The 27,377-nt window shown below is 38.9% G+C and overlaps 1 protein-coding gene across 1 annotated transcript; it reads left to right on the top strand.

The window, feature by feature from the left end:
• Window positions 1-1,807: 1,807 nt before the first annotated feature.
• On the top strand, window positions 1,808-25,617 carry pitpnb (phosphatidylinositol transfer protein, beta). The gene is made up of 13 exons (XM_003452976.5): window positions 1,808-1,899; window positions 2,841-2,945; window positions 7,378-7,408; window positions 8,342-8,487; window positions 10,238-10,329; window positions 11,008-11,015; window positions 11,697-11,771; window positions 12,168-12,251; window positions 20,235-20,312; window positions 20,415-20,519; window positions 20,874-20,996; window positions 21,209-21,295; window positions 22,937-25,617. Exons 2-12 carry the CDS (start codon window positions 2,926-2,928, stop codon window positions 21,254-21,256), a joined length of 810 nt encoding a protein of 269 aa, XP_003453024.1. The 5' UTR covers window positions 1,808-1,899; window positions 2,841-2,925; the 3' UTR covers window positions 21,257-21,295; window positions 22,937-25,617.
• The last annotated feature ends 1,760 nt before the right edge of the window (window positions 25,618-27,377 follow it).

The raw sequence follows: 27,377 nt of genomic DNA, 5'->3' as shown, positions 1-27,377 counted from the left end.
TGATACTTAACAGTAACAAATGTCTTATTGTTCATAGTGTTCTTTTAATTTCCAGTGTTATTTAGAGTTCATGCTAATGCTCTTACAGTGATTGAATTTAGTACAGTTTTGCAAAATATGAAAAAAAAAAAATGGCACAGTCGTCAGTGCCTCACAGCAGTAAGGTCCTAGGTTCAAATCCAGTCTGTCTGGAGTTTGCACTTTGTCACCATGTCTCCATGGGTTCTCTCCAGGTACTCAGACTTCTTCCCACAGTCCAAAAACATTCACAGGTTAGGTTAATTGGTGATTCTAAATTGGCCAATGGATGTGAGTTTTAGATTGAGTGGTTGTCTGTCTCTCCATGTTGGCCCTATTATATATTTGCAACCTATCCAGGATATACCCTGTCAAGGGCTTTATGCTATGAGATATCAGAATGATTTCCTTATGGCAGCGAGGTTCAATCAGTCTGAGGGAGAAGGAGCTCTGCTGCCTCAGAAATGAGTGGAACAGGTGTGATAGGCTGTCCATGATGTAGCAGTTTGTTTAGTGACCTCCTGTCCCTCACTGACTCAAACATTTCCAAATTCTGACCAATGATTTTTACAGCCTTGCGGATGAGTTTGTTGATCCTGCTGGCATCTTTGGCACTCAGCCCCCCTCCCCCCAGCAGACGACAGCAAGATAGATGGCACTCACTACCACTACGCACAAGTACCTGTATCCTGTTCACTGTCCCCACCTACTCACCCATAAGGTTGAATGGCCTAGTCACAGTTTATTTCCTCCAGAAGTCAACCACCATCTCTTTTGTCTTGTTGACATTCAGAAGGAGGTGATTTCAGGCCCACCCTTAATACACCCAACTAATGCAGTGTCTTCGGAGAACTTCTGCAGGTGGCATGTAATGGAAATCTGAGGTGTACAAGGTAAACAAGAATGGAGATCCCCACTGTTCCCTATGGTGCCCCAGTATTACTAACCACCACATCAGACAGGCTGCTCCCCAGGTGTACAAACTGAGACCTCTCTGACAGATAGTTAGCAATCGAGGAGAATGTAGAAGTGGTGACTCCCATCCTGAGCAGCTTCTCACTCAGCAGAAGTGGCTTGATGGTATTAAAGTCATCGGGAAAAATCAAAGAATATGATTCTCACAGTTCAACCAGTACTATCCAGGTGAGCATGCTCCAACAGGTAGATAACAGGATCATCCACCCCCACCTGAGAGCATATTTCACCTGCAAGCTAAGCTGAGCAAGAATCAGTCGCTCCAACACCTTCATAACATGTGACTACAAGGCAACTGGTCTGAAGTCTTTAAGGCCAGAAGGGGTGGCTTTCTTTGCAACCAGCACTAAACATGATGTCTTCCTTACCATTGGTACCTTTTCCTGGAGCAGACTCAGACTGAAGAGATACTGACTGCTAAACAGCACAGGACTTAAAGGACCCTGGGACTGGTGCGATCAGGGCTTACACCTTTTCCTTGATCCCCTTTTCGATTAGTACCTAATGGGATCCAATCGGCATGGTTCGCCATGGTTTTCAGGGTTTTCCATTAGTTCATAGGTACCAGGTACTTTTTTAGTACCTGCAAGCCTGGCGTTCCAAGCGATCCGACCTGTTCCAAAAAACGCCTTGTTCCTCTAGTCCAGGGGTGCCCAATCCCAGTCCTCGAGAGCTACTGTCCTGCAGCTTTTAGATGCATCCCTACTCCAACACAGCTGAATCAAATAGTTGGATTACCAATTCGGCATGCCATCAAGTCTGGCAAAGGCCTGATAATGAGCCATTCATTTGATTCGGGTGTGCTGGAACAAGGACACATCTAAAAGCTGCAGGGCAGTAGCTCTCGAGGACTGGGATTGGGCACCCCTGCTCTAGTCTGACGAAAAGCCATAGACCAAGCAGCAGGTATATTCTTGCTTCGATGTCCACCTTTTTTGTACCGTTCGTTGCGCATATTAATTACGTACTGGATTGTAATGGAAAATCAGTCGATCCGAGTCAAGTCATGGCGATCTATGGCGATTCGATCCGAGTAGGTACTAATGGAAAAGGGACTTTAGTGTAGTTGCTCCAGTTGTCTCCTCACCTGGCCAACTGTCATGAATGGAAGGGGAATTTGAGAGGAGGGTGGGAGTCGGGGGCTCTGAACACTCAAGCCCAAGCAAGTATGGAGGAGGGGTAGTGTAGTGTAGTGGTGGATTGTTTGCTGATTGAAGCTGTGTGAGAAGACAAGCAGACATTTGAAATAACAGCCTTGAAGGCTCCACATACTCCGCAAAATCAATTAATTATTTTTAAAAACTAGCTAGATCACAGTGTTAGAAGTAAAAGTCTTGAATTTAAGATTTTTCCTATAGAAAAGTATGAGTATTAAAATATAGGTATATATTAAAATATATCATGTAAATTCCAAGTGAACTCGGCCCAAGTGCTGTGCAAGCCAAGGCAGCTAGTCTTTTTCTAGATCAAGCTTTTTAGAAATTTTAGAAATTTTGTACAAAATGACCAAAAGCTACCAAACCTAATTGTGATAAAAACCTACCAAAATTAGGTTTTAAAGTTTAGATCATGGAAAAAAAATGTCCACTAAATAGTTTTTTATTCCAAAAACATGGCAAATAGTGAGTTGTATTTACATTTTTTAACAATAAACAAGGATTTTGATCAAGTGCTGCACAAGCATCACAGTTCTGTCTAATATAGATGTAAATGCAAACGTGTATATTTCGCCATAATAAATATCAATGAACATATCAGTCATAGTAGTATATGACAAGTACAGTAACACAGTGTTTAATGGAATACAGAGCTACAGTATTACATGAACAATGGTGTGGATGTTTCAGCCAATCAGATTTTTCCCGGAGGGCGGAACTGACTTGTTGATCGGGTGTCGATTACTACTGCGCAGCCGCAGCCCGGGTGACGAAGATGGTGCTCATCAAGGAATAGTGAGTGTGAAAATGTTTAAAAAAATGTTTTTTTAGTGCGTTTAGTGGGGTATTCAAATCGGTCCCACATTTGATTAATGAGAAATACGCATGTGTGTTTCATTTAGCGTTGTCGTTCGCTGTATTTTACGCTCCTGTAGTCTGTAAAAAGCCAGCTTCTGAGCAGGTTGGATCAGGACGTGGATAACGGGACCCACCGGTCTTTTTAAGGCGTTGCTAGTACAAGCTACAGTTAGCTTCTGAGTTGTAGATGCAGAGGGGATAATTAGCTTCTTAATGAAAACGAGTTAGATATAAAGGCTGCACCGCTCACACATAAGCCTTTTGCACATTCAGAGAGTTAGTACTACTTTGACGGTTTGCTGTATTGCCAACGTGACTGCAGCTAGCCATGTAGCAGCATGTTATATCTCTGAAATGCCGTTACGTTAAGCTTTGGTCCCGTGAGTGACAGATTAAGGGTCCTTCTGTCGGATTTACCATTTATGCTAGCTGGCTAAGTTAGCTGTAGCGGCTAGTATGACAATTCCCTGACAACCGAGTTTATTTAAGAGTCCACAATCAGCTGCTAGTAAAACTCATTGTTAAAGCAGACGAGAGCTTATCGTTAAGAAATAGTTATGCAGGGTTTATTGTCTGTTCTTCCCCATACCATACGTCAGCTATAGCCTACAAGCTAGCATGGGGTTATGGAAGGACTAACTACTTTGCTGTTAGTTTGTTGCGCTAGCGGTTAGCCCTCTTAAACTGGGCAGCTAACACGAACATTATATTAATGATACGTAATTGTTAAAACAATTATTCTTAATATTTCTGCCCATCAATCGGGTGGATTGAAACTATACAGTGGACGTTTTCATTCTTTTCTTATTAAATCTAGCATTCACTGCGTGGCTAACCTGTGTATATATGTAGCCTAAATATAACGGGAGGCTACCTGTTGTTAGGGGATAGCACAGAATGTGGGTTCGATTTCATACAGCACTTCAGTATCAGAGCCAGGACTAGTAATACCTTTAAAAATTGTTGGTTAAAAGCAACTTACGTAGTCTCACGGAGGGAGAAACAAAGGTATTCTGGTTACTGAAATTAATCTCTCAGTAATGGCTTATATCTATGTGCAATAACTGTATATACATAAACACTATTTATACCAATTCCATGTGCAATAACTCAACTGTACATACATAACACTATTTATTACATATTGTTTACGGTTTGTAAATTGTACATTTTATATATATATATATATACATCTTCTTCCCTATGTTAATACTGTCCATATGTATATAGCGCTGCAGAACTGTACCCCCCCAACATGTTTACACTGAGTAGGAGATGCTCTGTATGTCATTGTACAGCTGTATAATGACAATAAAGGCATTCTATTCTATTCTATTCTATCTCAATATATTTTAAAAATCCCTAAACATAAGCTTGTGTTGTTACTGGTTAATCACGTATTATAAAATTCTGAACTGATTGTAGTATGTATCTTCTTTTCTTTTTTGTTGCTGGATAATAAAAATTTTAAATAATTTAAGATATTTAGTTTTAAAAAAAAACAACTTTACAGCTTTAATGTCTTTTAGCCTTTCATGACACTGAACACTGAGCCCATGCAAACTTGGTGTGATGCAACAAATAACTATAAGCCACTGGTAAATGTGTGGTACTTTTGATGTTAGACTTGATAGAATTGAGTCACAGATGACTAATATTAATGCTGTAAGGCTGACCCTTACATTTTGATATGTTACACTGGGCTGGTTTAGCCCACGTGTATGATTGTATACATTAAACATGAGCATTAATTATGATTTTTTTTATGTCAGGCATAATTACTTTCTTAGTACAACAGATTTTTGGTGCTAAATAATACTGTTTATAAAGCAGCTTTGGTGCAGTTATTTCAGTTGACTTTGAGAAATGTGCAATGTTGGATTTAACGGCACATGTAGCAGTTCTTCCTTTGCTCAAGAATCTGGTTAGGCCCTCTATTCCTTAGCAGAGCAAGGACTAGCTTCTGCAGCTGCATTCCCAGACAGTTGCACTGGAGAAGCAGCTGAAATATACAGATGATCAGCAAATAAAATTTGCTGAAATTTCAAAGCAATAGCTAGGGGATTGGCCATGTGCATATGAATACAGAGCTTTCAGACTATGGGGAAAATGGTAAAATGAATTTCCTCTTGGCTTAGGATGAAAAGATGTCTGTTGTACCACTGTAGAAATTGATTTTTTTTTTTTTAATCATATTATTACATTTAAGAATCCTGACATTTAAAGGGATTCTACATGAATGTTTAACTGACTATTAGTAATTCATTCTATAACTAATCAGTTCATTTACTCATTATTTTAGCTATAAATTTACACTGTTATTTGTTGTAGCAAGAGAAACAAATAAAACTGCTTATAATTCAAACTTTAATAAAGGTTGCGTCTGAGCAGAGTACTTCTACTGCATTTGTCTGTGATGTCTAAAATTCAAGCATGCTTTGACAAGACGCTTTTAGCTACCTAGATAACAGACACCTGACAAAAGATGCCCTGTGCCAAATCCTTTGGGCTTTTTAACCCAAGAAGGTCATTTTCAGTGTAGACCCTTTCGCTGCCGTTATTTTTTTACAAATAGTGAGTATTAGTCAATGTAAATACAGTTTGGGGTTATGATTGTTCTTTGACACTAAATGTGGAAGATGTAAATATATGTTGGAATGTATTGATTATTGATGTACTGACAAAAACTAGGTGAAAATGAGCAAATAAGTCACCTTTAATGATTGCCAGTGACACAACTTTTTGTGCCTTTGTAAATTGCATGCATTATGCAAATTATGTAGATATTCTGAAGTATAATATTGTGTAGCACACAGTAGTGTTTATATACAGTAGACATTGAGTACACAAGAGAACACACACTTGATCAATCAGTAGATGTTTAGGTAAAGGGTGGGGTGCTCAATCTGCCAGTCTAGGAGCATTTTTTATGAATGAGGACATGAAGATCCAAGCAAGAAAGAACTTGTTACTGTCTGTTTGGTGATTTCCTTCATTTTGTAATTAAGCTGCAATATGCATATAATAGTTCAGGTCTAGTAGCTCTTACTTTTAATACGTTTAAGGTTAACACTAGAACTACTACTACTAAATTGTCTTGAACCAGCAGGTTTGTCAAATCTAGATTTTAAAAGGTAACTATTTAAGTTTCAAATTTAGGGGGGATTACAGCTTAATAGATACACAATATCTGATGGTAATTTGGAGTTTTTAATGATTTTAATGAGAAACTTGTTAATGGCTACCAAAAGCATTTGGCTGAGGTCCAATTTGCTAAGGGACATTTAACCAAGTATTAGTGTGGGTGTATGTATGCACTTCAGCCTATATGTATTCTTTGATCCTGGGTGCATTAGAGAAAATGCAAAATAAATTCAAACTTGTGCAACCAATTCTTGTTTCTTGTTTTAGTACACGTTTCTAGGCAACCTGACATGCTGCCATTGTTGTTTTATATTAATTTCTATGGGGTTAAATGTCATCTTCATTGGTTCTAGGTCCCACATACCCAAAAATTAATTAAATGACCCCCAGTCCCAAAGAAAAACAACAACAATAGAAAAAGTAATTAAATATGAGATGTTTTTTTTAATGCCTACTTCAACTGATTTCATCAAGTGACAGCCTGTAACTTGAAGCCAACTTAAATTATTAGAAATAGTTTGTGTTTTATCCTGATCATTGTCTCTCTGTGCTGCACTTTTAACCCCCATCTATTGTCATCAACCTGTTGGGCAGACACCCAAGTTTGAATGCAGTAACTCGAGAACAAAGCGGCGTAGGAGTTTTAAATTGATACCATAGGTGTATCTACTAAAAATCTTGTACAAGTTCAAATCTCAGAGACCTCGACCTTAAGGACTCCAAGAGTTTTGTCACGTTTTCTAAAAATCTTGTAAATGTGAACGTAGGATTTTGAAATTCGGACCATAGCTGCATCTGCTAGGTGCATCTGTTTCCCCTCACCTCCGAAGCTCTGGCAGCAGTTGGCCTGTTTCTTCGAAACAATGTTGCTCCTTCACACTGTTATCAAGTGTTTGCTCATAATTTTATCTGAAAACTATTGCTACTTAATAATTGGAGTTCAGCTAAAGCCATATACTATATTCAGTTACTCATTGACGTTTTAAAATTCAGACTGGTAAACATTTATAGCAAAAAAATGTTTTTAAAGAAGCAAAATTTTAGGAATGTTGAATCATTTCATAAAAGTTTCTAGGCAGTGGCATCGGTTTCCTTACAACCATACAAAAGTGTGTTTTGCTTGGTTCTATTTTAAAAATAGAATTTTATTCATATTTTATTCATATTTTTTATGTCTTTAACCTATTTGTTTCTCTCTTCTTTTCCTGTCATATCCTCCTTGCAGCCGTGTAGTGTTGCCAGTCTCTGTGGAAGAGGTGAGTATTATTGCCTACATGTTCTCTTAAAGTATATAAGGGCATATTATTTAAATTCACTGTGTTATTGTTATGTTTTGATAAAATAGAGGGAGTATTGTGTTTGTCCTACACAGAAAATGTTCATCCATGCTGGCTTTAGTCTGAACCTCATATTAAGACAAAAAGCCTTTGTTAGAGACTACTGATGTTATTGGGACAGGCTGTGTGTCGCAGAGAGCAGAGCTACACTGGGGTGTAGGCTCAACATTTTGAACTGCATTCTGGCTGTTGACTTAACAGCAATCATGTTTTTATGCTCTTTTTTTGTGTGTGTAATCTCAAAAATAGACTTCTGTTTAGTCTTTAATAATCTTCACTCCTAGTGGAGGTTATTATTGGGATTCTACAAGAAATAATTGTTTTGTTTTGTTTTCTCAACACAATGAAGGATTTTCTATATGAGTCTATTTGGGTCTTTTTTTATTAGTTTGTTACTGCTCGTATTGTGAAGCACATTGTGTCAAATAACCATTAATATCAGGATGGTGGACTTCATTTGGCATGCAAGTCCAAATATCTTTTTTTTTTTTTTTTAAAAAAAGATAAAATCTACAAATATAAAGATGTTATTGATGGGCTTGTAAAAATGTGTTTAAACCGTTATTTAAGTGTGCAACTCAGTGACTGAAATGCTGTTTAAAATGTGGCTAGACTCTTGTAAACGAACGTGCAGCCCAACATAGCTTTTTAAATGTACATTAATACAGACAGTTACTTCCTACGTTGGTTCTAGTTGCTGTTAGTGATACTCCATCCTTGCACTTACGCGCCTGCACAGGCTTCAAGGGCCCACAAAGCCTTTCCCAATCCTTCCAGTTAATCTAAGGATTTTTCACTGTAGTCAAAGCTGATTTCCACTCTGTCTTCTCTTTGTGTTCCCATTTCTTGCAGTATCAAGTAGGGCAACTGTACTCTGTGGCTGAGGCCAGCAAAAATGAAACAGGAGGAGGAGAAGGCATTGAAGTGCTGAAGAATGAACCCTATGAGAAGGATGGAGAGAAGGGACAATACACACATAAAATATATCATCTAAAAAGGCAAGGCTTTGAAATCAATTTTCTTTTGAGGATGAAATTATAGGGTCCTCTATAAGAGACAATTAGTCTGACCTAATTACTTAAACACTCAGTAAGGATGATTTGTTTGATTGACAGGCTCTGTATATGCAAAGTTCTTCTCTGTTCCCGGTTTTTATCCAGTTTAACTGCTGCCTGCTTTACACTGTGTAGAGAGAGGTGCCAAACCAGTACCCCTGACAAAATTCTAATTTTAAAACCTAAAACCTACTCTTAACTCTCAAACAGGTGTTAAAAGAGGTGTGAAAAACGTGAGAGCTGGTAAAAAAGTTATAATTTTTTATCACTATAATAGTCTAAGACTAGATGTCTGTGTTAATTACTTTCACGCTGCAAGTGATGCATTTAGGGGACTGCTTTTTTTTTTTTTTTTTACCTTCTTTTTTTTTTTTTTTACATTTGTAAGTTGTAGTTTCAAAACCAACACTTGCCAGAACTAGGCACTACCCTAGCTCTTGATATAGCGATAGCAACATTTCTTGTGCTGTCATTATCTTCAGTAAGTTTACCTGAGGCAAGTGTTCATAACCACTGAAGCACTAACAGTGAAAAAATCTAAATATTGTCCTTCCTCTGAACAATTTTACAGACAGTGTTGTTTGTTATTTAGCAGTCATTTCTTAAAACCAGCCTTATTTTCCAGCACAATACTACACATTCTTTTAAAGTAATGCATCCTTACATATTGTGTAGTACTTCATAGTAGTGACCACATATCACTGTGAGGACAAAACTTTGAAATAATTTACATTCATCACTGAAAGGATTTGAGCCCCTTAGTTTAAATGAAAAGTCTAGTCCAGGGGTCGGCAACCTTTAAAACCCAAAGAGCCATTTGGACCCGGTTTCCACGCAAAAGAAAACACTGGGAGCCGCAAATACTTTTTGACATCTAAAATGAAGATAACACTGTACATCGTCGGTACGATATTTTTACAATGGGCTTCTGCTCCTGAACCTCTGAACAAAGCGTCTGCAAATCGGGGCTGTACGAAGTCACTTTCATCTTTACGCAGGACTGTAAGCTGCCGTCTGTGAGGCGTGAGCGGTGTTTGTTTTTAACATAGTTCACGGTGGAGAATAGCTGCTGACATAATGTGGATCCGAAGATCCATAATTGGCCTATCTGGGGTTGAAAGTCTCAATAAATGCACGGCGTTTAGGCTTCCGCGAGTGTGACGCTTCTTTTGAGCGATGAAAAAATTATAGAATATAATTTTAGTTTTGTATTTCAATATCACAATAATCTTCCAATTTAGAACTACAAGTTAAAAAAAACTAACATAAATAAAATACACTTCAGCTAAATACTTTTAATTTATTTTCCCAAACCACGTGGAGCCGCAGTATAAGGACTAAAGAGCTGCATGCAGCTCCGGAGCCGCAGGTTGCCGACCCCTGGTCTAGTCCCTCAACTGAAAACAGATAAAATGTGCATAAAAGTTCAGGCTTTATGTCAGGTGTTTAAACTTATTTTGTCCACCATCTGTATATTGTATGGTCTTTGTGATATTATAGAAAATGGGTTTGGGTAAGAGCTCTAGATATGTACAGCATGAGAATTGATTAAATATTTCAGATAATAACTCAAGAGAACACACACTTACTAGTTTTAAAGAGCACAGTCGGCTCCCTGTTACAATGTTTTATGGCCTTTGAAAGACACAAGTTGGAAAGTATAATGATTGTCTAATTTTCTCTTTCATAACAGTAAAGTCCCGGGTTACGTGAAGATGATTGCACCAGAAGGAGCATTAGTTTTTCACGAAAAGGCTTGGAATGCCTACCCATACTGTCGCACTAGTAAGTACACGCAGAAGAAGTCAGTTCATACTCGTGCCCTTTCATTAGTGTGCTTGTGTTATTTGAATAGCATTAATGATAAAATTATGGGGAGCAATGTGTCTGTGAGGAAATATGCAATTGATTAACTAGTAGATGCTAGTGACCAGTTACCCACAGCCCTTCCTATCTCATGTTTCCCTACCAGCTGGCTTGCCAGCCAGGCTGCAATTGTGGCAGTTGTCTGTATGATTCAGATGTTTTCCCCAGTATTTCCACCATCCTGGACTGCAGCTGACAACAGTAGACCTTCTTTTGATTCAGAGATCCACTGCAAGTGGGAGAATCACTCTAACCAGAACTTTCAGCAGGTGGAAGGCTGATTCATGCGCTGCTATGACAAACTCATCGAGGCTGAGGAAGAGGGACTACCAGCTACAGTCCGAGACAGGGAAATTGGAGCGATCCATAGAACAAGAGCCTCGTATTCCTCTTATTATTTACTACAAATAAATTGTTTGCACAGAAGAAACTTAGACTTGTTATTATTTAATAGTTTTGATAGTCCACTTAGCCACTACAGAAATAGGCATTTCATAAATGCATTTCTTTAAATAATACTAAAAATGTACAGTTTTTTGTTAATTATTTGATACTGATGCTCTTTTTTTTTTTTCTCTTTTCCTTTTTACTCTGCAGTTGTGACGGTGAGTTACCCATTACCTCTTTTTGGGATGTTTTTTGTTAAAGGCCTAGTCCCACCAGAAAATCCACCCATTAGCCATTCCATGTCCTTTAGGACAGGAGGGGGTCTTACACCAAGTTAGACGATCACAGCTCATTTTTATGCCAGGAAACGTCCACAAAGTTGAGTTTGATGTGACATCTTCCACTACCTGCTTCAAATCCATTAACATAAAACATAATCTACAATTTTCATTGACATATTTGTTTAATTTTATAAGGCCAGTTTGCGTTTGCATAAAATAAACAGATATTACTTTATGTATGCAACAGACACTCATCAACGTATGCCAAAAATATTTGATCCACTCCCTGTTCCTTGATATTTGTTTCTCTGTCCTTGTGATGTTCGAAGTTCAGAGCCCAGAATTGCTTTAGATTACTGGCAAGCTAACTAGTGTTACTAATATTAAAAATAGACCAGAGCTGAGTGGTATAGCATCACCAGTGTTGCTTTAGTCTGATTGGTTAATTGGATTTAGCTGCAGGTTTTACGTCTCACAACCTTCCATTCATAGTGTTGTTGGTACCAGCCAAGATCAGCTGTAGCTGTCAGTGTAGGGGACCTGCCTGACTTCTGAGTGACAGCCTGTCATTGCTTCACTTCAACATATAAAGAATGTTATTTGTCTCCTGCTTTTCAGAATGAGTACATGAAGGATGACTTCATGATTAAGATCGAGACCTGGCACAAACCTGACATGGGAACAGTAGAAAATGTAAGTGAAAGGGAATGCTGGCTGTATCCCAGCAGTGCATTGAAATTCTGTCAAATGAGAGGGGGAAGGAAAATCTATATAATATTGAGAAATGCTGGATAGTGCAGGTTGAAGTAAATGTTTAGACACCTGAGAAATGTCCATGATTTTTATGTCCCTATGTTGAGATACAGGCTCCTATTTAAAAGCCACAAAACACAGGCTGGGCAGCCTTATGTTGATGAATCTTTCTGTCATACCCTTGCATGATAGAAGGGTCCAAGTTAGAGTTCACCTGGCGGTTCTGAATTTGCATGTGATTTGATTTATACTCAACAAATTTGAATGAAAAACAAATGCCTCTTTTTGTCCCTGTTTTGCGCTGAAGTGTTTCTGCTTTATGTTTTCTTTATGCAGGTCCATGAACTGGATGAGCAGACGTGGAGGACTGTCGAGGTTGTACCCATAGATATTGCAAACAAAGAAGAAGTGGCCCCAGGGGTGAGTCTTGATTATGGATGATGTTTAATGAAGACCTGCTATAAGCCACACCTTAAGAAGTGAAAAAACAAAACAAACAAGTTTAATAGACCTGAATACAGGACAATATTTTTGCTGGAACACATTTCTAAAAAGTGAGGGCTTTATGTTTTTTTGAATTAGACAATTATGTATTTAAAGTTGCTTATGCAAGTAAAGCAGCTGTGCCTCAGGAGTTTGAGTGGGTCGGAAGTAGGGCTGCACCATTAATCGTTAGAAAATCGCGATCTCAATTCATACTTATGTGCGATCTCATTTCCAAATGACAACGATTTTTAAAAAAAAGAAAAAAAAAAGATGACGATTGTACCGCATTTTGATCCGGGACATAATCTGCATGAAAACAAGCACTCACTCTTCCTGCGCAACAAATGACAAGGGCGGAGCCTTATACCACGTGATACAGAAGCCAGCTGGTTGCTAAAATTGGCAGGGATAAAACAACGGAGAGCACGTGAGAGATGACGAAGCTGTAAAGGCCAAGAAAGTGACAGGAGAAAATCCGTCCCGGTCAACCACCCAAACATCAATAACGGGAACCTTATACAGCGCTTCCCCATACCGTCGAACTCCCGCAGGCACAAAGAAATTATGGAGGCTATGACTTATCACCTGGCTAAAGATATGGCTCCCATCAACACTGTGAAACGAGGGATTTAGGAAAATGATCAACACCCTAGACAAACGCTACACAGTGCCGTCTCGCAACTATTTTTCAAATGTTGCACTACCTGCTCTATACACGCAGTGTCGAGCAACGGTGGAAACGGAATTACAAGCAGTACAACATTTTGCGGCAACGACAAAATGTGAGACATTTATTGTTTTTATGTTCATTTATTGTTTTTATGTTCAGTCTCAACTGTTATGAAGTTGATGTGCAGTTAATAAGTGCAATAAATATTTATACTGGAAAAGAAAATCGTGAGAGAATCGTGATCTCAATTCTAAGCAAAAAAATTGTGACTCTCATTTTATGCAAAATCGTGCAGCCCTAGTCGGAAGGTTAGTGGCTTGATCCCTGGCTACTCTACTCTGCATGTCAAAGTATCTTTGGGCAAGATGCTGAATTCAGAGTTTGCCTGTATGTATTCATTTTAGTGTGACTGTGTGTACATGTTAAAAGAGTGCTTGAATAAATAATAAAAATCACTTATATGGATGTGTGTGAGATTGGGTGAATGAGACTTGTAAAAAGCTCTTTGAGTGTTCTTACAAGTCTTTGAGTATAGCAGTACCAGTCCATTTCTAATTTACAAAGCTTTGAATTAATCTGTTTTCAGCCTTAAGGCTGCTTTTTTTCACATTCCATTTGCTCTCCACCTCCACAGAAAGTATGACTGTGGGAATTTAACCTACACAGGGGCTATGAGATGCTTTCGTGTGTGGACCTTCAAGAGAAGGCAACAGAGTGATAGACTCTGCATAGTTTGAATGCTGATTGCTTTCAAAGTATATCTGAAAGGGACCCATCACAGAAGAGTAGGTCCATTAGGTGTCCATCAATACTGAGTTTCACTTCACTAAAAAAATAAGTTCTTTAACCTGTTTATGTCTACAACAAAATCCAATTTGAGGATCACTAAGAGCACAAACAGGAGTATATTACCTGAGGGCTGTACTATGAAGATAGATTGGTTTGCCAGGTACCAACATTTTTAGAGTCACAAAGGTGGTTCTCTTTTTACCTGGCTGGATCACCATGGTAACATTCATTTGATTATCACATGCTCTGTGTGTTGTGATGATCAGCTCACCAGATAAATTACTTTGTGCAGGATTTCCTTACTTACAGGTAGGGCAGGGCAATATGACCAAGAATATTTATCACGAGATATATATTTGAAAATTTGCGATAACAATATAACTGACGATATAATTGATGCGAGACAAAATACTTTACAACTCCACAACTTTATTAGTGCAAAAGAACCCCCATCAATTTATTTTCACTTAAACAAGAAGCTGTTTTTTATATGCATTAAAGCTATATAAAAATTTAACAGTGGAAATGCAAATTCCTTGCTGACAGTTTAACCAAAAGGCATTTCCAGTGGAAATGGCCTGACATATCCTGAGCATAACCATGTATAATATCCACAAAAGTTAAAAAGAGGTGCTTTGCAACATGAAACTGCAGTAAAAAACAGTCAGATAAGTCTAACTTTACTCAACTCATTCTTCTTGCTTCCTCCACTTCTGTACCATTGGTTCATTAATGCTGAATTCTCTCGCAGCTGCTCTATTCCCATGTTCTACTGCATGACTGATAGCCTTGAGTTTAAAATCCGCTTCATACACATGTCTCTTAACAGGTGCCATTTTGGGGTCCTTATACACACACAATGTGGTAATATTATGTTGAAGCACAGTTCGTATCACTCCGCGAGGCTCCTTACTACGGTAGCCGTAATGGTCCGACAATCCATCAAACGGTGCAGCTTCGCAGCTTACCAAAGTCGCACTAAAACATTTTTTAACAGATTTTTGAGCGCCGGACAAAAACCAAACCAGTTCCACACCACTGAAGTTGCACCATTTTTACAAACCAATTCTGGTTCATCTGTTTCATTCAACAATCCGCTTTTGCCCTTCTCATTCTCCGTTGCGGTCATGCTTTTTCCGCCATGTGCGTATGAAAACAAAGGCACTGCGCATGCGCGTTTTATCCATATTCTCTCGCGATATTTCATTTTCTTATCATTGCCTAACATTATACCGGTATTACCGTGAACGGTATAATATGGCCCAACCCTACTTACAGGATTGTTGCATTTTGCCGTTATATTTTCATAAACTTGAATGATAACAATAGTAATAACATTTGAGAAAGTGATTTACAGTTTGAACACCTTAAGGCAAACATTGTTGTGAATTGGCACTTTATAAATAAATTTAATTTAATTGAATAAAACCACACATTAAAGTCAAGTTTATATGTCCAAAAATGCAAAAACACAGTCAAGCATATGGTTTTACATTCATTCCTGCATACACACTAACCTCTGTCACTTGACACTCAACATTTACGTATTACAGCATAGTGTAATGCGGTCTGAGCCTACACCAAGCCTGCAATCAGAGTAAGCAGTGCTGGAGCAGCCATTTGTCAGACATGTGAAGGAGTGACTAGGGATGGGTATCGTTTAGGTTTTATCCGATACCGGTACTTTTGAAATGGTGCCGGTGCTTAAACGGTGCTCAAACCGGTGCTTAAAGAAAGGAGAACACAAACTTTGTCCAAAACACCTCTTATGTTTTTATTTTTAGCAGTCTCTTTTTTTTTTTCTGTAAAATGATAACCAAGTTAGCCTTTTCTGTTGATACAACATACCTCCTTTGGTTGGAACAGGTACTTAAACAATGGAAAACACAAACTTTGTCCTAAAACCTCTCATGTTTAGCTGGGGGGGGGGTTGTAAAAAGATAACAATGTTAGCCTTTTCTGCAGCTATAGGGCATATATGGTATCACTCCATCAAACAAGAAGACAGCTGCATGTAACTACGACGGTGTTTGCTAGTTCACCTTACTTGCATTAATTTAATAACGTGGTTAGCCTACTCAATGTAAATTACACACGAACAACATTAAGCTACTCACCCAGAGAAGAACTGCTGCTGCTCCCATCGTCATCCGTCATCATTTCTGCTACACTGGCAGGGCTAGGGGCCAGGACTCTACTCTTCGGGTTCTTGGGGGATGTTGCTAACTCCGGGTCCGATAACACCACACCCGCAGTAGATGTGCTCGGCGTGAGGTCTTGTAGCAAGCTATCAAATACGGTGCATTTCTCAGCTTTTAAAAAAACACTATGCGTCGCCAGGTGTTTCATCAGATTTGAGGTGTTACCTTCTTTGCACAGTATCACCTTAAAGCACTTGTTGCAGGCTGCTGAGTTTGCATCTTTTGCTGTGAAGTAAAGCAAGACTTTTGACCGCTTCGCCTTGGGCATTTTTAATCTGTAGCTCTGCTCTAAAAGAACGTACGCACCTGGGCCCGCCTACTATCCTTGGAAAGGTAAAATGATTGGCTAGAATCCAAAGTGTATGACATCTCAGGAAAAAAAAGCACCGAAATGTGCGCTGCTTTTTGGTCTGGTTACTACCGTTTATGTCAGAACTATGGCACCAGATACCGGTACCCATCCCTAGGAGTGACTCAAAGAAAATAGAGTGAGGAATTTGTTAATATGCTACAGATTTTCACTTTGGAATTTAGTGAAGTGTTTAAATATGAATATTTTCTGTGATTGTAAAAATAGAGTGAGGAATTTGTTAATATGCTACAGATTTTCACTTTGGAATTTAGTGAAGTGTTTAAATATGAATATTTTCTGTGATTGTAAATATTACTATGGTTGGTTGGAATACTTAGCTATACTTTGAATACCAGTAATAGCAGTTTTTAACCAAATGATGGTCCTTTATTTAACGAAGAAAAGAGCACAGTCTTATATACAGCGGCGGAAAGGCAAAAGTCAAAGCCTCTCAGGAAACAGTTGGTGCTAAGAATAGCATAAAGTGGTGTTAATAGTCCCGCAAATGTGTTCCTCTGCATAAACTTTTCAGTTGGAGACAGGGGCTCCAAGATCCTGACTCCGCATCGCTAGAAGCAGATGGCATATGCGACAGACAAATGTTGATTGGCTGACAAGTGGACCGCAATAGAGCAGGGAGCGATAGTTCACCAGGAACAGCAGAACTGGAGGAAAAGAAACATAAAGCATGAAAAGCAAGGACAGAGGTTGCAGTGACACTTTTCATCGTTTTTAACGCTCGGTTTCACTTCAGCTCTTTGTATGCTATAGCTTTGATCTCCTTTGCGGCTGGCTTATGGATCAACAACAACATGAGCAAGAGTGGCCCACAAACTGGTTGTAGAAGATACTTTGCACACTGCTTCCGTCTGACAGCAGAGCTCACCACCGCAGACAAGTAGTCCCTGGAGTACAGCGACAGTGAACGTGCCCTTTCTACTCTACTAGAAATCTTGCTTTACACATCTGGACACATTTCAAATATCGCGTTGGTTAAATAGACCCCCTGGTGGCGGCAGTTTGAGTATAAATTTGCATAGGCTAATTACAAAAGATACCTTTTTATGGATAATTTAATAAGCAGTTGATTGACAATTTTTATAATCACACATCCTTGTGAGTATTTGTCACCCTGCTTGCTCTCTGACCAAATGTCTTTTGTGTCAGCACTGTTTGCTGTGAATATCGCTGTCGTTCAGATGGTGGCCTCCATCAGCTTCGACACTTGGGGCATGAATAAGGGATGTCAGCAGCTAATTTTTACCAAATCCATTAAGGCAGTAAATGACTCTGTAGTGCAGCACAGAGCATTTTATTTAGAAAGATCTGTCAATGTAAAATGTTCCTGTTAAAATTCCTATTACTGCTATCACAGTATCCCAGTAGATGGTTTTATTATTTTCTCTCTGCATAATCTATTCAATTGTCTTTTGTGTGACTATAATCTATGACTTTTGCTTCTGTGGATCAACAACATTTTGTCACAGTCTGACTTGAAAGGAATGCCCTTATAGTTTGTGTTATTAAATAAACTATAAATCTGTCTTTTGGAGCAGCTCAGTATAGGGCTGTGCGATATGACCAAAATCTCATATCCCGATATTAAGACATCTATCGTCCGATAACGATATAAATCACAAAAATGTAATATTTTCTGTAAATTCTGTGAATGTCGGGCAGCTCGACTTGCGTGAAGTGTTTCCAGCTGGGCCTCACGTACCTGGAGTCGAGTGTTTTAACTGATGCATGAAACGATACATTTTTAGACATAGGTTGTAACGGCCGCCGTTTTCTTTGTGAGTATTTATTACACGGCGTGCTGCGGGGAAAAGCCTGTTCTAACGTTTGAGTCTAAGGTTTATTTTTTAGCACCTGGCGGCTCTTTTTTGCTTCTCATCCGTAAATACTCTGCATCTTTCACGTGATTCAGTTTATTTTGAAAAGTCTCAACAGGATCTTGAGCTTTATTGTGAAAGGTTTATGTGGAAAATAAACAAGCGGACACGAGGTGGTTTTACCGTCGTTGTTGCTAACGACAACGCATAAAAACAAGCGCTTGTCCGTCTGTAGTGTGGTTATATTAAATATAAGAGAAAGAGAGAACTTTAGGAAATTAATATAGCCACTACAGTGACCATCAAAATAATGAAAAAATATTGCCGTAAACAGTTTATTTTGCGACACCACGAAACAAACGATAGCGTAAAATGAAACGATAGACGTTTTTATATCGTCATCTGATATATATCGTTATATCGAACAGCCCTAGCTCAGTAATCCATTGGGCCATCAGTTAGAACATAAATCATTGTACTTGTGGTTTAAAATTTTAAAGGTGGTATTAAGGCATTGTCATTGAGGTGGATCTCGATTGTCCCAGTGTTTCTTATACTGACTCCTGTACAGTAATGACTTAAGTGGATCAGTGTGGAGGTCAAGGCTTAATCTAAATGTCCATCTGCTCCAGCTATTCGCCACACTTTCCCAACAAAGCTGATGGATTAAAACAGCACAGTAAACCTTGAGCTCAGGATTTAGGGCATGTAACAGAGATACGTTCTTGCTCTTCTTCAGTGTTACAGCTCTGTTACAACTCTGCTGAAAGGGTAGGCTGAATTCAGTGTGACTGAGACAGCAAGATTTAGGGCATGTAACAGAGAGAGAGATTGTTACTCTTCGTCAGTGTCGATATGTTGGCAGGGTGATATAGCGGCCTTTATTGGCAGTTTAACTGATATATTTGTGTCTGGATTTATGACCAAGAAATGAAAATTAAAACTGTAAAAAAGAGACAGGAACAGCACCCTTTAATACTCAGTGTTGATATTTCATAGTTTATCCACTAGAGAGGACTCTGCAACTTCTTTTTTGACAACACATTTAGATCACCACAAACAGAACAACCAACTAGCAAAGCTGGGTAGAGAGTAATGCTGGGCATACACTGTGTGATTTTTGGCCCATTTTGTGCTGATTTTTCAGTTGTGTGACCATTTTGGTGATCGGCCCGAGTTTCGCCTTCATCGTGTGTTGTGCATCATGTAGTATACATAGGGTAACGAGAAGCGATTAACCCCTCACGACCAGCTCCCAATCATCAATCGTTTGGTCATAAGAAATAAGAAAATAAAAAAAAAATCAAATCCTGTCGGCCGTCGTGAGGGTGTCACTGCATCCTCTCACACTGCACACGCGCAAACACAGAAATGAAAGTGAAAAACGGAGCAGCACGGCAGTGCAGCTTTTGATCTGGACACAAGCGATGAAAGCACAACTTGTAGAACTTTGGCAAGCTCATCTGAGCCTTTTCGATGTGGCCTCACAAAATTATCATGACCGCAACAACCATGAAAATAGTTGGATGGACATTGCTGCTCAATCACAGCTGCCTGATTAATGTTTTTCATTAGCAATTTAGCAAAGTTGATGGTGGTGGTGTGCATGTCAGTGTGAGTGAAAGACAGAGGGAGAGCGAGAGACAGATTTAGTGTTGTAACCTTCATGTTATGGACGCACAGTGTGAGCACTCACACTGCATCAGAGCATTGGGCCGTATAGTGTGAAACCCTGCATCGTGACCTACAAACTTCTAACCCCTGCGAGTCAATTGTACAGTTTGAGCAGGAGCTGAATAACGCGACTGAAAAAATTGCACAGTGTATGCCCAGCTTAAAGAAGTAATTTCAGGGATATCAGATTTTTAATCACCAAATATCACATTGGTCTGGAAAAAAAGTTGGGCTCTAGTCTGTGTAGTATCGTGCCGGGATCTTGAACCAGTGTTGACAATTACAAACTCATGAGGGAAGTTGTTTACTGACTTCTGTGCTCCTCTGTGCTCCTCCAGCAGACAAGTTGATGTTCTGCAAGATTTAAAGATTTCCTTTTCTTTGGCTCTCCTGCAGGACTATAAGCCAGAAGAAGACCCTGCGCTTTTTCACTCGGCCAAAACAGACAGAGGACCTTTAGGACCTGAATGGAAGGTACCAGACATGGACACAGAATCTTACTCATGTTTGTCCTTTACTTTCTTAATCCTAATCCTGTGTTTATTTATCAATGCTTTTCCTGTGTGCTCTTTGCAGAGTGAGCTGAAGGCAGATTGTCCTTACATGTGTGCATACAAACTGGTCACTGTAAAGTTCAAATGGTGGGGTCTGCAGACCAAAGTGGAAAACTTCATCCACAGGGTAACGTATGCTCTCCTCTTTCATCAGATGAGAGAAGTCTTATATAGTCTTTATAAGTATTTTAAGGTCACTGAGGTACACTACTTTCTTTTTAATTAAAAAAACATTTCACTTTTAGTGTTTCTGTTGTCATGATGAGCTTTACAATTCATGTCCTATCTTTCCATGCTAGAGTTGAGTGTGGCTTGTGTTTTACACAAGTGTGATGAATGTGACATAAAGACATGAAGGAAACAAATCTTTCTTGCTGCTGGTCACTAAAGCACTTCTGTATTTTGGAAAATCTGTCTTTCAGCGCTGTAAAACCTTTAAAGTATTCTTTTTTTCATTTAAGTTTCTGTCTGTTTTCCACAGCAAGAAAAGCGTATTTTCACCAACTTCCACCGCCAGTTGTTCTGTTGGATTGACAAATGGGTGGGTTTGACCATGGAGGACATCAGGCGGATGGAAGAGGAGACTCAAAAAGAGCTTGAGGAGGTAATTAACTCAAATAGAATCCAATCTGGAATAACTACCCTTGTCGTGGGGTAGTTAATAAAGTTTAAATTACATACAGTCGTCTTCATATTTAGAAATGTTTGGAGATCTGTGGTAATGGTTTGCAATAATGTTTTGACCGGGCTGTTGGAGAGGACACAACATGATTCATGTTCGCGATTTAACCCTTTTGCTCCTGAATTTCACATTAGATGCGTCAGAAAGGAGATGTGCGAGGCACCTGTGCCACAGATGAGTAGAACCCCGTCGCTGTAGGTCTGACACTAGAGGCAGGCTGAGTAAGTTTCATCATGAGTGATGGTTACACTGCATGGATCAGTCTCCACTCCATGGCTTCAGGCTGCTGTCGTCCTCGTGTTTTTAACCTATATCTGGAACCATCCAGTGTTCTCTTGTCTCTTACACTTTTATATCCCAGTGTAATTTTTTCATTCTAACCTTCCTCTCCTTTTATCCCTTTATCTCCTTTTTTTTTTTTTTTTTCAAATGTGTGGATTTCAGTTCTTTATTATTTTTTTGTATTCGTGACAATCATCTAAACATTTTAGGTCTTCAAAAAAACAAAACAAAACTTTCCGAGGACTAAAACTAGAATGAGCGTTAAGGCTGTCGATGAGGATTCTTAATTATATTCAGCAGCACTACCAGGGGCAGTAGGTACCTCTGAGTGACATATCCATCTACCTGGTATAGCTGGCTTTACCAGGTAGATGGATATGTCACTCAGAGAGACAGAACATGTTGTAATTGGAATATAAGTAGGCTGCTGTCAGCTGAAAAAAGGCAAAACATATTAATGATGTTTGGAGTTTTTTCTTCTTTTCAGTAATTTTATGTTTTATGACACTTAATAACAGCAGGCTAATCACATATATTAGCTAGCTTAATGGTTGTAGCTTTTCTTCAAAATAAAACTCTCAAATGCTTAGACCCAATGGGAGTCCATTTAGGTCTGAAATAATTTAACAGCAACCGTCTGTTAATGATGGCAGGATGTTCACAAGCCCACTCCACAAAGACAGATTTACAGTCCTCTCTTAGGCAATTTTTCAGATTTTAATCAAATTTGAATTTAATTTAATCATTTTTAATCAAATATTTGTATTCTAAATACTTTAATCTAATTATTGAGCATATTTTGTAATGTTTTAGTGGGTGGGATGTATTTTTAAGACATATTTCTGTTGAAATTGACACAACTGCTATACAAGTAGTTATGTCTCTGAATGTAATGCAATATAATTTGAACCTCTGTGGATGGGGGTAACGAAAGGTAATAAGTGAAAGTTATAAGTAAAACAACAGGGTTTACAACAGATTCCTGTAAGACAGAGATTCCTCTCAATATCTCACTCATCTCTACTCTCTCACCAGCCCAAGTGATATGACCAATACATTTTAAACATTGTATGTAAAAACCTTAAATGATAAGATAAGGAACAGGTTTGTGATCACTTTCATTTTCCCCCTCCTGCCTGCTACTGTTTGTCATTTTCGCTCACATTTTAAGATTTTCTTTCAGCTCCCACACCTTCACGTCAGACACTTTCATTTTTCCTCCTCATGTTTTGTGTTTGTGATGCTTATTGTTGTTTTTTTCTTTGAGTTTTGGAAGTCTGCTGCATGCACATTGCTCTTTACTAACAGACTTAAAACATCAACAGTTTGGCAAAGAGAATTCTTTTGTGTTTGGCTTAGCCATGTGTCACTTTTCTGCCTCTCATTTAGGTCCAGTTTGTGTATATTGAACTAAAATATGTGAACTATAGTTGGGCAAAATGCTCATTTTCTAATGTTATCTGTGTTTTGTTTTGTTTTTTTAAAAAGAGTTATTTTTAAAAAAAACAGTTTAAGCATCACTTGACTTTTTCCACAGATTCAACACACAAGCTGACTACTGCCTTTTCTTTTTCATTCAGCTGCGTAAAACAGGTCCGATTCGAGGCACCAGTGCTGCTCATGAGCAATGAGGCAAATCAACCAAACCCTGTCACGATGATGTCATCAGAGACATGTCCACCACGCTGAGGAAATGGCCCTGATTGTCGCCTCTTCGCTTCCTGTCTCACATGATTCATTGGGGGGTTTGAAATGATTGGTTAACAGTACTGTACAGATCCTACCCCCAGTCACAAGCCTCCTGTTCACTCAGAGAAGAAAAACAAAGCAAAAAAAATCAAAAAAAGAACAAAACAAAAAAAAGAAAAAGGTTTTGCATTCATATAAAAAGAAAGAAAAAAAAAAACTTTGCACAGATCGTAAATTGCCTGATATGTAATTGTTAGTTGATTATTCCAATGGGCTTTGTTTTTATCCAGGTGTGTAAATGGTGACTCACAAAGTCAAGCCTTTTAAATTCATTAGAATGTTTTTAGCTACACGTTCCCACACAAATTTCTATGAGATGATTGAAGAGATGATTGTATTATAACTGTCTGTCTCTACTTTAAACCTCGTCTCTCCCCTCAGTATTGTCGATATACTTGTCCTGGTAAAAGGTTTTTCTCGATTCTCTGCCCTCGTTCCACTGGCCCACTATGTCTGGCTTTTTTTTTTTTTCTTTATTTTGAATTCTCAGGCAGATCCATGCCTATTTTTTTATGGTTTAAAAGCAAAAATAATGCTCATGCATGATGGGTAATTTATTGTTGCCCACCCCTTTCTTCGACACAAGTGCATGTGGACAACAGCAACTCCTCACTTTTAAACTGTCGCTGCATGTCTACAGCCGCTGCAGTGCGTGTTGTGTGTGTTGTGTAGAGGGCAAGTCAGCACCCTCCAGGAGAGTATGTACTTTACACCTGTGTGTTAGCGTGCGCATCTGTGTGCTTGTTTGTGTTTTTAACTGCCTTCACTCTTAAGACTGTCACTCTGGGGACTGAGATGGTTAACGTTCAGCATAAGATCAAGGCTTCTGAGTGCTCTCACACCACCAGCAGCCTCTTGAACTTTGCCTCATGCTGTCGCTGCATGGCCTTTCTCCTTGGCTAGGGCTTTAACTGGAGGGCTGTCAAACCTCCCCAAAAGCTTTTTTTTTTTTTTTTTTTTTTAGATTTAAATGAGGATGAGTGTCTGTGCGCTGCTGCGTGCATGAATCAAGGTAGTTTTTTTTTTTTTTGTATATATATATATCTTTCTCAAACTACTGTTTCCACTCTACTGACAGAACAAATGGGTCCAGGCAGATCTGCCATGTTTGTTACAGATGTGGATTAGCTTAGTTTTTGTTTTTGGTTTTTTTGTCCACCCACCCACACACACAATTTCTTTTTCTTTTTTTTCTTTTTTTTAAAGCTTTTCACCTAAGTTAACTAACTACAAGAAAGTAGTATAGTATGAGGTCGCACTGTAAATTTGACTCTTGCAGTGAACTAGTCAGAGCCTCGTCTAGAAAATGGGTGGGTCACTTTCCTCTGTCACAAACTTTTTTCTTTTTTTTTTTTTTTTCTGGCTGCATTGACTTGAGGTTAGAGCAGTGTATCACAGCACGAGCTGAGTTTTTTGTTTTGTTTTTTTCATATATATTGAAGTTAACACATAAGGTCAGGCTCAATGTAAAATATTTAGGATGTTTTTTATAATCATGACGTAGTTTGGTTAAGGCTTTTGATCAGGTGTGTGTGTGTGTGTGTGTGTGTGTGTGTCAGAATTTGTAGGTTTTGATAGAACCTATCTCTGTGTGTTTTTGTTTAACAGGTAAAAGAGAGCCTTTAAGTGTACTTTATAAAAGGCCCGATTTTACAGATAAAGCGCTCATCAGCATTGTCAGGTTTATCATTTAATACTGTACTGCTACAAGTAACTCTAAGGAAGTTGGAATGTCAGTGGAGCACATAACAGCTTTGTGGATAGCATGCTGCTAAAGCAGAGCAAACTGTTCACGTGTTGAACTGTACCTCATCCATGCCTATGAATGTACAGCTACACAGATAAAGGGATAGATTTTGCAGGATGTTCCTAACTCCGGGAGCACTGGCATGTTTCACACCTGTACAAGCATGACATGGACCTGTTAAATCACCAGTACGAGGACAAATAGGTTTAACAAAACAGCTAATTTGCATGCTCTTTTCTCTCGGTTTGATCTATTGATGCTTTTAAGAAACTCTTGAATTGCATCACACAAGAAGGAAGTTTCCTTTAAAGGGTGGCCTCTCCCAAAATCCAGCTCCATTCAGCTTGACCTCTGAATTATATGACGAGGAGTGAAAAGCCTGAGTGAGTTTGATGACGGGAGTCGCCTTTTGTAGCATTACCAGTGATACCAGGTATGACTGTGAGGGGAGGGATAGAAGGTTAGGGAACAGACGGAGTCCAAAATACTGTTTTCTTTATTGTAATCATGAAAAAGCATCTGCAAAATCTGTTGTTTTTTTTTTTTCTGTTTTCTTTTTGTTTGTTTTTGAAAGACAAAGATTCACAGTGTATTCAGTCTTTTCTTTTCTGATAAGGCAAAATTCAGGGGAATTAGTAGTGAATGTAATAAAAATTAGTTGTTTTTTTCCCACAGCTTCCAAGCTGTGACAGAAGGTCTAGACAATGGAACATAACAAAATATCTAATAAATTTGAAAGAATAAACAAATCAGTTCTGTTTATGAATCATTTGTGTGTTTATTTGTGGGGATGATATTCCCTTTTTGTTATGCTTTTTTAAGCTTGCCATACAATAGGTTTTTGAATATCTAATCAATTCAGTTGGCCAATCAAGATCATAGACTTTAAGAAAAGATGGAAATTGTTGACCTGAAAAGGGTAAGCCAGTCCAGAACATAAACACCTGAAATGCCCTACAGGGAGTAACTGATTACAAAAAGTCCAGTAGAATAAACTCTTATCAGAAAACAGCCTTTCTGGTGTCTTATTGTATCACCTCCTTAAAAACGTTTCTGATCAATTTATGATCTCAGTTGCTGGTTTCAAGTTTTACTGTTTATTTTGTAAATTCTGGTTCCCATTAGTCAAAAAGGATGATAAAGCAAGGTTTGGGGCAGGGCTAGCATGTCATTTACAAGTTTCTACCATATGGAATCCACCTCTCTCATCAAGTCAGGTTAAAAAAAGATGATTGGCATTGAAGTTTGGAAAACGGGCATTAACAATAAGGTGATGTCACAGTTGCTATGATGTATGATCAAGGCATCTTATAAATAGTTAAATAAGATGTATTGCCATGATTTAGTGCAAAGAATTCAGATTTTCTTTTCCATTTTGTTAGACTAAATTGGCAAGTTCACCAATTTAAAATTGTACAAAATGAAAAAGGCGTCTGAATCCTTTCTCCATTCAATGATGAATGCTCATATTAAACATGATCATAGTCTTAAATAATAGTCAGTGTTTGCTGCTGTGGGCCAAAAGCCAAAATAAACTTTGATGTTAATATATATATGCTTCATGCATGTATCATTTGGCAGAGTTACTCCAGAACTCTGGAGTGATCCAGTGACCGCTGCAAAAGGGCAGCTGACAATCAGGGAAAGACCAGATGACAGCCTGGAAAGACTGCTGACAGGAGGGAATAGACCCTAATGGGGCTGGTGTGGGTTAGCGCCTCATACCAGCAGGACTTGGGTACACCCAATATTGCTACAGAAATCTCAAAGTAGAAGATACCCCGAGGGTCTGCGAGAGCAGGGGCAGAAGAAGACCCTTTCCGGACAGATTTAGTAGCAACGAACCACGGAATGGTACCAACGATGAGTAGATCAACCAGCATTGCAAATAATGGACCATCAATGATGGTAGGAAAAAAGCTGCAGAACTGCATTTGTGGCTGGTCAAAACTAACAACTGATTAAAATCCACCAAGGCAGGAAGAAGTGCCTCAGCGAGCTGAGAAAGGGGCCTCGCATTGACACATATTTGACTTACTTCTTAAAAAGTGAGTTGATTGAAGCCTAGAGGCAGGAGAATCCCCACAGTCCTCAGGGTATCAGCACCCCGATCAAAGTTCATTGTCGTACAGACTCCCCCATAGTCTCCAGATTTGAACTCAGTCAAATCCAGCCAGCAGCAGTTCTCAGTCTAGAGCTTAGCCAGCCACACCCGATATTAGATTCTAGCCCAGGGCCCGGCCATTTAAAATCAGCCCCTAGCTTGGAGTTTAGCCACCAACAGCTAGCAACACATTTCTGTACAGATGTAAGCCAGCCACAATCAACACCATCATCCAGCCCAGAGCTCATCTGGCTTCCAACACTGAGTCTAGCCAACCACTACCAGCAAGGGAAAGGAAGATGGAAGGTAGGAAAGATCAGATTCGGTAGCCCAGATCCAGTGAGAAAAGAGAGTGGGAAACTATTGACTCGGAACTGGCTCTTATACTAGATCAACAAAAGGGCCCAGTTGAAAGGAAGTT

Source organism: Oreochromis niloticus, linkage group LG7, assembly GCF_001858045.2.
Source record: "Oreochromis niloticus isolate F11D_XX linkage group LG7, O_niloticus_UMD_NMBU, whole genome shotgun sequence".
Classification (NCBI taxonomy): domain Eukaryota; kingdom Metazoa; phylum Chordata; class Actinopteri; order Cichliformes; family Cichlidae; genus Oreochromis; species Oreochromis niloticus.
Note: the sequence above shows the minus strand (reverse complement) of the source record. Positions and strands in the feature narration are given on the sequence as shown.

Coding starts and splice junctions, on each gene's coding strand:
- pitpnb (XM_003452976.5), top strand. CDS start 2,926: ATGGTGCTCATCAAGGAATA. Junction 12,252..20,234: donor AAGAAGAAGTGGCCCCAGGG/GTGAGTCTTGAT, acceptor GCTCTCCTGCAG/GACTATAAGCCAGAAGAAGA. Junction 20,997..21,208: donor CTCAAAAAGAGCTTGAGGAG/GTAATTAACTCA, acceptor ATTTCACATTAG/ATGCGTCAGAAAGGAGATGT.